The sequence below is a fragment of the Chaetodon trifascialis genome, chromosome 19 (assembly GCF_039877785.1).
Source record: "Chaetodon trifascialis isolate fChaTrf1 chromosome 19, fChaTrf1.hap1, whole genome shotgun sequence".
NCBI classification, from domain to species: Eukaryota; Metazoa; Chordata; class Actinopteri; order Chaetodontiformes; family Chaetodontidae; genus Chaetodon; species Chaetodon trifascialis.
The window spans coordinates 8,771,541-8,784,723 of NC_092074.1; the positions used below are offsets into that span (position 1 = coordinate 8,771,541).

General features: G+C 47.9%; 2 protein-coding genes across 3 annotated transcripts; one reads left to right on the top strand and one right to left on the bottom strand.

The window, feature by feature from the left end:
• Positions 1-214: 214 nt before the first annotated feature.
• fkbp1b (FKBP prolyl isomerase 1B) lies at positions 215-8,275 on the bottom strand. Its single transcript, XM_070987051.1, has 4 exons — positions 7,770-8,275; positions 7,071-7,118; positions 1,077-1,189; positions 215-987 (listed from the first exon to the last, which is right to left on the bottom strand). Exons 1-4 carry the CDS (start codon positions 7,804-7,806, stop codon positions 859-861), a joined length of 327 nt encoding a protein of 108 aa, XP_070843152.1. The 5' UTR covers positions 7,807-8,275; the 3' UTR covers positions 215-858.
• Positions 8,276-13,173, top strand: wdcp (WD repeat and coiled coil containing). 2 transcript variants are annotated; one of them, XM_070987052.1, is made up of 4 exons: positions 8,276-8,412; positions 9,175-11,113; positions 11,475-11,595; positions 12,113-13,173. In XM_070987052.1, the coding sequence occupies exons 2-4, from the start codon at positions 9,194-9,196 to the stop codon at positions 12,304-12,306; spliced, it is 2,235 nt and encodes a 744-aa protein (XP_070843153.1). In that variant the 5' UTR covers positions 8,276-8,412; positions 9,175-9,193; the 3' UTR covers positions 12,307-13,173. The 2 variants fall into 2 exon arrangements, with proteins under 2 accessions (XP_070843153.1, XP_070843154.1); XM_070987053.1 differs by lacking the exon at positions 8,276-8,412 and adding an exon at positions 8,887-9,017.
• Positions 13,174-13,183: the final 10 nt, after the last annotated feature.

Genomic DNA, 13,183 nt, shown 5'->3' on the forward strand with positions numbered 1-13,183 from the left:
TTCCATTTCCTTTTTAAGATAAACACTATTAGTCACTGTATATAGTTTATTTTCATTGACTCAGTCTTACCTGACTACGCCGGTCTGCATTTCTACAACATGCGCCTTTAGGGGGCGCTGCTGCTACAGAAGCCCACGTCACACCTCCTGCCAAACACACTCTAACTCCCTTGGCAGTCTCTTCATTACTCAGAAATCATACACAGGACACGGATTTCTCAACACAGTACATGCCATTTTTATTCAAGAGTTGGTCAATAAACTGTCAGAGTAGCAATGGCTCTTACAGAGTTCTGTACAGTATTGGACTGGGTTAGATTGGATAGGGTACACTTGCAGTAAATGTTTATGAGGGATATAAAATATACTAAACATAGCAACATCATTCAGAGCATTCAGCAGGACAAACCTTTATCAAAGTGGCAATGCAGACAGTGGTATATAATGCCCAGTTAAGATACAGAGCAGAAGTTATATACTTTCAACACACAGTATGTACCCTTCCTCTGTTGTTGAAACTGTAAGGCAGTATATGTTCTGATTGAAGTGTAGTACGGCTTTTCATCACATGACTGATTTCCTCATGGTTCAACAAAATTTACAACTTGACTAACAAACAGAAAACCAAACCACGGTGTGTGTTTTTTTTTCTTGCAGTTATCTATTATGACAAGATGGCAACAAAGCAGCGTACATACATTTAAGTATCGAACTAAAGAAGACTGTAGAAATCAAAGAAGAAGAAGAAAAGTGTGTGGATGGTGGGAGGCAGCAGCCGAGTATGGTCTCCCTGTGGAAACAGGTTGTGGCGAACACAGCTTCATTCACCTTCAACCTTTCGTGTTTAGGCCCTGGCATTCACTCCAGCTTGAGCAGTTCCACATCGAATACAAGCGTGGCGTTCGGGGGGATGACCCCGGGGTGGCCTGTCGCTCCGTACGCCATGTCCGGTGTGCAGGTGATTTTTGCCCTCTGGCCCTGGCTCATCTGAAGCGCAGGAGAAAGAGAAAACACAACTGAGCATGCCGCTGCTGAACGTAGCACAGCAACCTGACGAGGCATTCGAGGACTCTCACCTGTGCTACTCCTTCCTCCCAGCCTTTAATGACCTCCATCCGTCCCATCTTGAACTTAAAGGGCTTGTTCCTGTCTCGAGAGGAGTCAAACTTCTTCCCATTCTGCAGCATACCTGCCAAAGAGAGATGACATTAAGTCAGAGAGCAGGAGCAGCTGGTTAAGAACATTGCTGGCGATCTGATGAAGACTTAGCGCACACACTTTTTCACGGCTGTTTTTTCTCCGTTCATCGGAGAAAATGCCACATCAATCCAGAGCGAGCATTTTGGAAGGAGCCGTTTTAAGATTCAAGCCCGAGGAATGATTCTGGCGGGGGCTTCTTATCAGGATCTCAGGTCTGTTTCAATTACCCAAATGAACAAAGGGAATGTGAATCAGGAAGCAGTGGCCTGGTTTAGCGGATTATTTTTGAAGTTAACTAGGCCATTGCTTGCCTGTATCTAGACCACAGGGAGGCATGAGCAACGAAGGCGGAGCAGTGCAGGACTGCGCTCCTTCAGAGCGCCGACCGACCGCTCAGACATCATCGTAACACCAGGGCCATTAGACATTATTAAAAGGCATAGAAACGCTGGCCCACTTCATTAGCGATTTTGAAGTGCCCTCATTGACTTCCCATTGGCAGTTTCCCTTGAGGGCATCCAGGCTGCCATCTGAAGCCACGTTCTCTGTTACTCTTTGTTCTTTGTTATCACTTGGATGACCTTTCTGACCCCTTCGATGTCCAAGAGAGGACGTCATCAGCAACAGAGACTGCAGAACAGTCCTATTTTCTGTGCACCACACGTACACTATCTCTGTGGAGCAATAAGACAATAGCCTGCAAAATAATGGGCATGAATTAGGTTCATTTTTGTTCTGTGATTAGTCTGAATGTGGGTTAAGAGACCATCATGTGAGTTTTACCTCGCTAATAGCCTACATTCTGCAGAGCATTCTGGGAGAAATACATCATTCATGCCATACATTTGTGACGACCTGTCAGGTATTTCATTCCCTGAGTAAGACAAGAACAGATGTCCCATCCTGCTCTGCTTTTATCTGTAAATCATATCTCAATTGACCTCAAATGATAGAGGATTTTGTCTATAATGCCGCCCAGAGCACGAAGGATTCACTTTCTGAGTCAAAGTAGCATCGAGCAAAGAATTTCCACTCCATGAACTTGCATTTTGGAGGCAGCTCTGTGACGGCCCTTTGATTTATCTGCCGTAATTCAACAAGTGTGAATACTTGGCATTTAAAGTCATGTGCTAACTGAAGTTTACTGATAGCGTCTGGCTCATCTGGTCATATGAATGCTGGTACTGTACTGCTTCTCCCCTTTCATTCCACCTAAACTTAGTAGGTCCACCATTTCCAAGAATCACAGCAGCCCCGATATCAGCCGGCTGGCCTCGATCCAACCAGAGTCATCAAGTGCACACACCGAGGCAAATACCACCTGCTACAGGGCGTTCAGACGGGCAGAAATCGCCTTGCATCAACTGCACAGAAGCGGGTTCGGTTTCTGGCGGCTGCGGCTCGCAAGGAAACACGGATTGGCAGTGTTCACAGGTGGGAAGCCAGTGAGGGATCACATTCTGAGCGTTGCACTGAAGATTCCTGCTGGTCGGATGGATGGTTGGAGAGTCTGTTCAGAGACTGCTGATGTAAAAGGATGAATTCTCCATGTTAGGCTAAGAGGCGCAGCTAACAAATCCGATTGTATTGGAGGAGGCAGCAGCAGCCAGCAGAGGGGTTAACACACTGGCAACTGGTCCAAACCAGTTTGAGAAAGAAAAAAAAAAAACAACAATGGAGAAAACACCACCTGATCCGTGTTTCCTGTGCTAAGAAAACACAGCAGCATTGTTCTAAAGAGAAATATGGAGTCCAGCATTTACACTGTTACACTGTGGCTTGAAACTGTACCCTGCACGTCCGGGGTGGATCATGCCGCCTCCAGCTCTTCCTGCAGCACAGGACAGCGGAGAGCTCGGCTGAACAGGCGCGCATATGTTTCACTCATGGCTGTCAGACTGCATCTTGCAGGCAAAGAAAACCCACTTCCACGCCACGCTCGTGTCTGCGCTCCGTTATCACGCTTCGGACAGCTAAGCATGGGTGGGGTCTCTGCACAAATACAGCGGGAGCCGTCCCTTCCTGAGGCCGGCTCCCACACTCTGCCCTCATGAAAGGCTTTCACTTGGTGCTGCTCTGGCTTGATCTGCAAAAAGCCGTGGCACACAGGGGTGGGGTTATTTTTACTCCGTTTACTGTATCCTGTCCCCCCCCCCCGTCTAGGATGGCTGCCAGCACAACAACCCCCTCGGCCCGAGTGTGGATGAAATGGGATGCGCGTAAAGCTATCTGTCTACGACAAACTTATATGTGTTGCCGTGTTTCACAGCTGCGAGCGCGCTCGGCTCAGCGGAAAGAATGAAGCGTTGCTCATGCTTCATTAATATGTCGAGTGCAGCAAACTGGGCGTAGGTGAGATGTGTAATTGGGAGTATTTTCAGCAAAGACAATAAATAGCTAACTCACTGCTGGAGCATGGACAGCATGAGGATGATCCTCAGCACTGGCTTAAAAATGGCTCTAATATGATCATTACACAGGCCAAACAGAAGCAGATCTGAGCAAAATATGGGCTGTCCCGCTTCTGTCCTGGTCTGTGGACCATCAGGGTTTGCTGGACAGGCTCGTCTCTTCTGTCAGGCCACTGCAAGAAGATATTCTGCCTGCTTTCTATCAGACTCCCGGCTGTAAAAAAAAGGCCGATCAAACACAACAAATCACTCTTCAGTGATGCAGCGTTCTCCTCCCTGAACACCTGCAGGCCATAATTCTGCAACAGCTCAACCTGATTTAGCGGATGTTTCTCGGCCTAATTTAGAAGCTGCACATAAGCTGTTTCCTCGCTTTCTTTACCTCTGCAGTTCTGGGATTGAACGCTTCCCACGGCACTCAATCACAACACTCCCGCTTGGGAGGCGAGTTTGGCGTCTCATGACACACAACCCGGTGTTTCAGTCTATTTCTGTGCCACACGCCAAAGGCCATTAGGTCTCGACTTGAGCACGTTTTGCGGTGAAGTGTGGAGCTCAAACATGGTAAGGAATGACGTCCACATTTAGGCGTGACATCATATCCAGCGAGCCTGCTGCTCGTGCGTCTCGTCAGTTGAGACCGACAGGGCTGTCAATCATCAAAATCTGGGGGCAAACTTCATCAGTCTTGTGATTTCCTTCCTTCGCTGACAGCCCGACACACAGAGAAACGAGCTCGTGATCGGACACAAGCCTCTGACCTACAACATCTCATCAAATCGATGATCTGCCGCTGAATTTACCATTAGCTTTTCAAGCCTTTGGCCAGGCGCGCATGTGTTTGCAGCTCGGTGTGCACAAGTTTGAAAGCAAGGCCAGCGAAACAGATGATAACACATCTCAGGCCAGCTCGACCCACGGCGGCCCGCTCGTCTGTGCAGCGCTGCTGCTCTGCGAACAGACCCCGAGTCAGCCACCACAAACACAAGAATGCAGCAGCTTTCCTCATTATTTTCCGCTGCCACTTTCACGTAGCCAGAGCCCTTCGCTGCCTTGTGTGCTAATTTGGGCAGCCACAACTCTCACAGGCGTCAGAGGGGGGTCACTCGCAGACCTGCATGTCTGCGCGCTCTGGCGTGTGTGTGTGTGTGTGTGTGTGTGTGTGTGTGTGTGTGTGTGTGTGTGTGTGTGTGTGTGTGTGTGTGTGTGTGTGTGTGTTTGCATGTTTAAAATCCCCGAGGTGAGCGCGAGGATCCAGAAGGCACGGAAGTGAGAGTGCAAGGTTTCTGAGAGAATGAGGCTCGCTAATGTTAAACGCTGGACACACAGTGGTGTCAAATCCCATTATGCGCCCTTACTGTTTATCTTCACTATCTGGAAAACCTACACCGGCGGACGGTGCAGTGCAGGGCGCAGCCTGTGGCTTTGGACGAACAGCCAGCTGGACGACTTGGACAGGCTTATGTTCCAAGTCGACAGCTAACCTCTATTACTAGAAGTATCTCTTCATCAGATCTTGAACTAATCTTGTGTTAGAGCTTTTAAATAAAACAAACACGGGAGTCAACAGAAGTAAAAATGTGGAGGAAATCAACATAAAATGAGACACACCTCTTTAGGCCTCATTACATGACTTCCCAGGCGTACACTGTCCAGCTAATACGACCAATTACGACACAAACGCTCCAATTTTCTCTGAAAAAAAAACAACATTCTTGCACTAATCTCCTGGCTTGTGTTCCAGCTCTTGTTTTCACACCGCGTCGCAGCTCCACCTTTAAAACCCAGCGCATTCTTTTCCATCTACCTGCAGCAAACGCTGATACAATAACATACGTATAGCTCTCTTTGTGCAAGGCCCCTGCTTTAGCTCAACTCTGCATTTTGCGTGCCACTGCTGCAAACACGCCAGGAGCCGACGGCCAAATCCTGTGAGTCCAAAAGACACTGATGTGATTGTAAGGACATAAGTGCGGGACTGGGTGAGGTGCTGATGGAGGCGAAAACTCATTATCTGCTTTTGCTAATGTACTATCCAAATTCCAGACTGCTGAGCGAAGAGCCGGCGAGCACCAAACCCCTCACTATGCACGGCTCCAGACTGGGATGTACTGCGTCTCCATACAGCAGCTTTACATGCTGAGATGTCTCATTTCCAATTATAGCGTAACTCATCGCTGCGGCGGCTGATCTCTGCAGAGATCAGGCCCAAAGGGAAACGTGGCGACTTCCTCCTCTGCTGCAAAAAGTTGATCAACGCAGCATTTTGTTATCCCAATTTGGGCTGCGTCACTTTCATCGCGGGCCAGTCAAACAAAGCGGCCATTCTCGCAAGAAGCTAAATGCTATAAAAGTCAGTTAAGCCGAGTGATAAATATCCGAACAGATTAAGTCAGCCACGTGAAGCCTTGGCGAATGATGGAAAGGAAATCCCCGGCGTCAGGGACATGCAGGAATGGGCTGCAGACGAATACACGCATGTACACACATGCACGTTCAATACAATCAAACCTGTTCACGACAGAGGCAACGCCGCAGAGCGCGCGCTGACTTTTATTAACATGTCATAACACCGTGATACTCACACACACACTGATGACATGTGAACTGGGCTTTGTTTACTTTCTGTCTGGCCTAGTTGTCTGGACTGCCAACCCCCGGGGCACCGAATAACCCAAATTTATTTCCCTAACGTCTAGGCATCTTACTGCCCCGCCTCAAAATTGGGCAATCTGACAGGAGACAAACAGGAAAAAGAAAGAATGTGTGTGTGTGCGTGTGCGCGTGTACGCACGGGTGCATTATGCACACGGTGCAAGTTTCAGCGGTCTCTAAAATGTCACTGACACCTTGAGACACCGAATCTCTCCATCAAAAGAAAAGCACAGTCATGCAACACAAAGGTGCACGCATGTCCCGCAAGCTGGGCCACAAACCGAGCAGTGTAATGCTCCAGATACTAACACACACACACACACACACACACACACACACACACACACACACACACACACTATAGATTGTCATCACTTTTGGGGACATTACATAGACATGCATTCATTTTCTGGAGACTTACTGTCACCATAAGCACTATTTGGCTAAGCCTAACCTTAACCTTAACCTTAACTTAAACCTAACTTTAACCTAAAGTTAAACCAAACTTTAACCCCTAAAATCTAGTGATTTACATTATGGGAACCTTTATTTTGTCCACACAAGTATGGCAAGTCCCCATAATGCGACTGTGTAAACAGATCTACAGTATGTCTCCCCACAACGTGAGTAATACATGCCCCCCCCCCCCCCCCCCCCCCAGCCACACACATACACACACACACACACACACACACACACACACACACACACACACACACACACACACACACACACACAGAATAATTTCCTCTCTGAAAAAGAGGACAGGAAAGATGTCTGAGACGTCTGGACAGAGACAGTTACCTATGTAATGGACAACACATGTCTGGCCCTTCTTTGGAAATGTTCTTCCTGTTCAGAAACGAGAGAAAACAAGTGTTATTGTGTGTGTGGACGCCTCAGAGGCTGCCAGGCTAATCTTGTAGATTAACAATGGCTGGGTTGAGTCTGGTGAGGCGTTCAGGCACCTTTCTAATGCCAGCAGACACGGTGAAGTCACATATGCGTCTTAACTCTCATCGATATCTTGAAGCTTAAGCCTGGAGGCTTCTTTTTCCAGGGTAAGGGGCTATCAAATGCCCCGAGCTTAATTACATTAGTAGTACGGTAAACGGAGGGAAATAAGTCCAGAGAAGCCTTCTATGTCTACCTGACAGCTAATGTTCAATTAGAGAGACTTGTTGATTAAACTTGTCAGACATTTAACAGTAACATTAGTTCAGTGCGGAGAGTTCTAGAAAGATGCAGCGTAGACATCAAGTGATGATGAACAACAGTGGAAAAACATGGCTTTACAAAACCACAACGATATCCCGAATTAGACTGTTTGTTGCTAGCTGTCTAACGAGTAAATAGTTTTACCCCCCATCGCCACCGATCTTGGTTTTATCTGTAAATTATGTTGATATTTAACAAGATTTCAGTGGCATTCCGGGGAAGTACGGAGCCCCACCACCACCACCCCGACATCAAAGCGCACACAAGCGGATAAAATCAACTTACCATCACCGGGAGATATTGTCTCGACTTCTACGCCCATGGTTGTGCTACTTCAAAGATTAGCTCTGAAACATGCAGCCTAAAAAGCCGTTTCGACAACCAACGGTACCCGTTTTGCGGCTACAAGTCGGGCTATAACGGGGGAAACCATGCATTCACGGACCTCTACCGACCAGCAGCCACAGCCGACCGAGACACAGCCAAGATATTTTCTAGTTTGGAGCGAGACAGCGTCGAGATCTGCAACTGCAGCACGTACGTTGTCTTCAGCTTTGTCAAACACTTACGCCACGCGGCCTCGGTGCTAAGTTTCAGGTGAACGCATCAAGCGTTGTTCGCTTTTATTTTCCGTCAGCTATATTCTTTATCACAGTAAATATATTGATGTTTTAGTTCCTTAAACTGTCCAGCATTTGACTTTAACTCACGCAGTGCCCTCGAGCGGACAAAGAGGCAAAAAACAAGACGCTCATAATTCAACTGCATATCCCACAATGCACCGAGCTGTCAGTCAGTTTTGCTTCCGAGTCAAATAGAAATGAACGCTGGAGATGCATTTCAACCGGCAAAACGTGAATTAATAGATGGAAAAGCCACTTTCACCGTGTCACACGGGTTGTACATGAGATGCCTGTGATTTTATAAGGTATGCGTACAGTAAAATTTCAAAACTGTGTCTATTTTCCTGCCAGTTATTGGTTAGTTTGCTACATATAAAGGATAACAGAAAACGTGATGAATTCTGTTGAGTATGAGTTTGAGAACTTCTACGTCTCATTGTGGCGGCTAAGTTTGTAATATTCTCATTTTAACCACACATATGATATAACTTCACCTCGATAAGGTCGTACACTTATTTCTTATATCTATATATATAGATAGATATATTTTAATAACCTCTCCTCTGGTTTAGCTCCCATAGTCAAGTTAATGTGCTCATGTATTCAAACTGACAGCTGTGAATGATGCTCAAGATAACTCACACTTCTAATTTAAATCCACACATTTAAATCCACTTTCTTTGTCTCACTTTGTCACATAATGAGGAACACGATCTGTTTGAAAAGGATCATTGCGGTTTCACGGGATCTAAACAGTAAATGCTGTGATGATCGTCTCCTACTCAACACATACTATTGTTAATGCCCTGAGGTCCTAACAGGGCCTGTATGTTGTTCAGGTCATGGAGGTGTAAGCAGCTATAAGTGTTCGTCACCGCAGCCTCAGCTCAGGCAGAGGGGATTAAGGCAGGTACTTGGAAGGAGACACGAGAGAGGCTTTTGCTATTCTTAATCTGCATAGGTAGCTATAGCTACTTGTGTGCAGGACCCATTCAGATCAGATACAGGTCTCTGTCACCAATGTTCACCATCTGAGTCATATTTTTTTCTTTTTCTTTTTGATCAAGCTCCTTCATACTGGCCAGGATGGATCTGGGTAAGGCAAAGCTGCTTAGGACGGGTCTCAACACGCTGCACCAGGCCATCCACCCTGTGCACGGGATAGCGTGGACGGACGGCAAGCAGGTCTGCCTGACAGCTCTCTACTTCATCAATGGCGAGGTGAAGTTCGGGGATACCAACGTCATCGGGCAGTTTGAGCATGTGTTCGGGCTCTTCTGGGGCCCGCTCTGCTGCTCTGACTCCCCTGCACTGCTGGCCGTTCAGCACAAGAAACATGTTACCGTGTGGCAGCTGCAGCTCAGTGCCCTCGAGCAGAACAAGCTGCTGTGCACGCAGACCTGTGAGATGAGTGAGCCTTTCCCTTTGCTCTCCCAAGGCTGTGTGTGGCATCCTAAACTGGACATTCTCGCTGTGCTGACCAAGAGGGACACGTCTGTGCTGTTTTCTGTCAGGGTGGACAACAGGAGAACCAAAGCGGACATCAGAGGCAGTGGACTTATCCACTGTGCATGCTGGACTAAGGATGGCACGCGCCTGGTTGTGGCTATAGGCAGCGCTCTTCACTCTTACATCTGGAATGACATCCAGAAGAGTTTGGTGGCCTGCTCCTTCTGCCCCATCTTTGATGTGGGAGGCTACATCTGTGCCATCGAAGCCACGGGGGAGGCTCAAATAGCCGTGGCGACAGAGCTGCCTCTGGATAAAATCTGTGGGCTGAATGCAGGCATAGCCTTCGACATGCCGACGGAGGCCGAGTCCCTGCAGGGCCACGGCTCGCACGTGCTCATGTCAGATGACGACAGCCCTCTCGACTCGCGAAGAAGATCGTTTGAATCGGAGAGGTCCTACATCCCTAGCTCAGGCCCTCTAGACCTCACCCACCTCTTGGCGAGGCACCGTCGCTCCGACCCCAGCCCCCTCATTCACCTGCGGCGTCGGGACACCATGACAGGCTCCGGGCAGGACTCCTCTCACCTCATCCTGGTCACCTATGAGCGTAAAGTCACAACCACCCGCAAAGTCAGCATCCCGGGGATTTTGGTTCCAGACATCGTGGCCTTTGACCCTCGTGGCTCCACAGTTGCAGTGGCCTCCAACACCTGCAACATGGTGCTCGTGTACTGCATCACAGCCTCCGCCATGCCCAACATTCAGCAGATCTCCCTGCAGACGAACGAGAGGCCCAAAGGAGTTTGCTTCCTCAATGACAAGATGCTTCTGCTGATGGTGGGCAGGCAGAAGTCCATCGACCCTGCCTTCCTTCCTTCTTCGAACACAGATAAATATATCCTCCGTCTCTTAGCCAAAGAGTTGATGTATGATGGAGAGGCTCCTATCACACCATCCCCCTCTGCTCACAACCACGAGTCCACCTCTAATTTCTGCGCAGGGATTAGGAGGCACTCGGAGCACCTATCCAAGGATGACAGGGAGCGCCCAGGGATAAAGGACTTGGTGTTGCCTGGTGGGGGAGTAATTCGTTCACCGGGCAACAGACGCAGGCTGGTGGAGGAGGTGAGGAGCGGCGAGCCCAGCCCCATCGCCAGCTCTGTGGACTTCAGTGACCGAGCGTCCGACAGAGGCCTGTCTAGCGCCTCCTCCATTACGGTGGAGAATTTCGACATGGACCACATCAACCGCATGTCCAGCCTGGCGGTGGCCAGCCAGGCCAGCAGAGACTCCAGCCGGGCCAGCTCCCCTCGCCTCGAGCCGTCGGACAAACTTCACACAGAGCCGACGCTGCCGATGCCCGAAAAGACGCCGGGCCCCGCCAAGGAGCGCGCGCTGGAGCAGCTCGTTCACAACATGGAGAGGCTTTTTACTCGCTTTGCTGATGTACAGCAGTGCCTGACCGAAATCAGAGATTCTACCCAGAATGGCAAGAAGGCCCTGAGTGTCTACCCTAAAGCCTGCGAACCCCCGTATGTCAACGTGACATGCCAGGTACAGTTTTAATCACCATGTTTTCTCTGTGTGTTTGTAACCGACTGTGCAGGGATAATGACCCGAGCTCGAGTCGAGGAGAATCCCTTTCTTTTAACAATCTCTGTCATGAGCCGCTTTTGCATGAGAGGCTTAAACAACATAATCAGCTGCAATTTTCACTTTGAGGATAAGGCAGCCGAAATCCCCGGAATCATTTAATGTGTTCAACACGAAGGAATCTGAGCGCGGCGTATTTAATGATCAGACATCAGATCATGATACTGACTGTGCTGAGAGTGTTTAGCTGGATTTGTTTGATTGAGTCCCACCGACGTCTGTTTCTCTTTTCTTGACTCCGTCGTCCTTTTTGCGTTTGCAGAAGCAGTTATCAGAAAATGTGTTCATTGATGAGCGGAGGCCAGTGTTGCTGTGTGACGGGAAGCTGTGTCTACGTGCCCTCCAAGACCTCTTTAACCTGACCATTGTGGAGATGATGTACGGTACGTGCAGCCTGTCTTAAAACCTTCCGGGTTGTTCAGGGTTAATGCATTAAAACTGCTTTCAGGAAACTCCTCGTAGGCCTCTTAGGAGGGTCTCCCCCCGGTGAGTATTTTTAACAAGCTTGTGTGATGGGCCTCCCCTGTGAGGACACCTGGAAGTCATCAGATGTGTTGTCCAAGTAGAACTTTTTTACATCTTCAAGTCACCCAGAATTCAGACCCAGAACCAAGAACCTCGTATTTTATTGTACAGTCTTTGACAACACGTTCCAGCATTGTTCTCCTGTTAACATGCATAAGCTATAATTAGAAGTGATTAAAAGCCTAGGCCAGATTACATGGTTTTAAACAAAAGCAGCTTAGTACTATTTAATGTACATAGTGTTTTGTTGCTGTAGCAAAGACTCAGCAGAGAGTCACAGCTATCACAAAATACATTCTGCATTCGATTAATTAAGCAGAACTCGGATGTAAAGAAACCCACGCTTGGCCCATGACGCTGTGTTTTTTTTTCCAGGTCCACTGTGGGTTGTGCTTGTGGCAGATGCAGACGGCTTCGTGCCTCTCACGTTCAAGCCCAAAGAGGAGCTCACAGTGCGGAACGGGAAGCGGAAAACGAACCTGCGGACTCCTGGGAGTCCGGAGAACTCCTGCCCGTCCAGTCCGGCCCCCAGCCAAAACCCCAACACAACCACAGAGGCCTCCGTATAGTGCTGCTTTAACACTCCTCAATTCATGGACCCTTGTTACTTTTAATATTTAATATTATATTTGACTTGATCCAAGTACGCACGGCAGAATGGACGTGGCATGAACATGCAGAGCCTCACTTATGCAGATTTTTATTTTATTTATTTTATTTTTGCACTGAGTAACAGTAGGGATTTGAAAAGGGCTGCCTATTCAAATGTGATGTTTACATGTTGCTGCTTTGAAGTGGAAGCTTACCTGAAAGAAGCACAGAGCCATGTTTTTTCTTTTGTTGTCGACAGAATGCAGTGCAGTTGTTGAAGTCTTGAGATTGAAGGTCCTTCATTCAAGAAGGACACCAACTGTAGTGCCAAGGCACTCTCCAGCTTTGAGTGTGTTTTAGGGATGTTTCAGACCTGTTTTCAGCTGTCCTGATGTCCTGCTACAAGAACCCATAGAGGCGTATGCATTATGTAAATGTTTTGTTTTGAGCTTTACTCCTTATTAACGGAGCACTGCAGAAATACCCACACTGATGGAAATGAGGTGTATGGACTTCAGTTTTTACCCATCAAATTTCTGAATTAGCACTTTTATGCTGAATAGTCTCACTTAAAAGTCTAAGTTAACTATGTTATACAACCCCCTGGGGACATCTAAAATGTTAATGAGAGCACAGCTGAAGCACCTTTTCTGCTGCAGTTCTAATGTTACCAAGCTCAGTAACACAACTGACCAGCAGAGGGGGCAAGACTCAATGGAAACCTCCAAATCTTTGCTGTACGGTGTCCCTCAGAGCTCCATAGAAGACCAAATAAGTGTAAAGGTATATGTTAAAAAAGAGATCTTGTAGCTTTTTGAATATTAAATTTGAATAAGTAGCATTCACCCCTCTGTG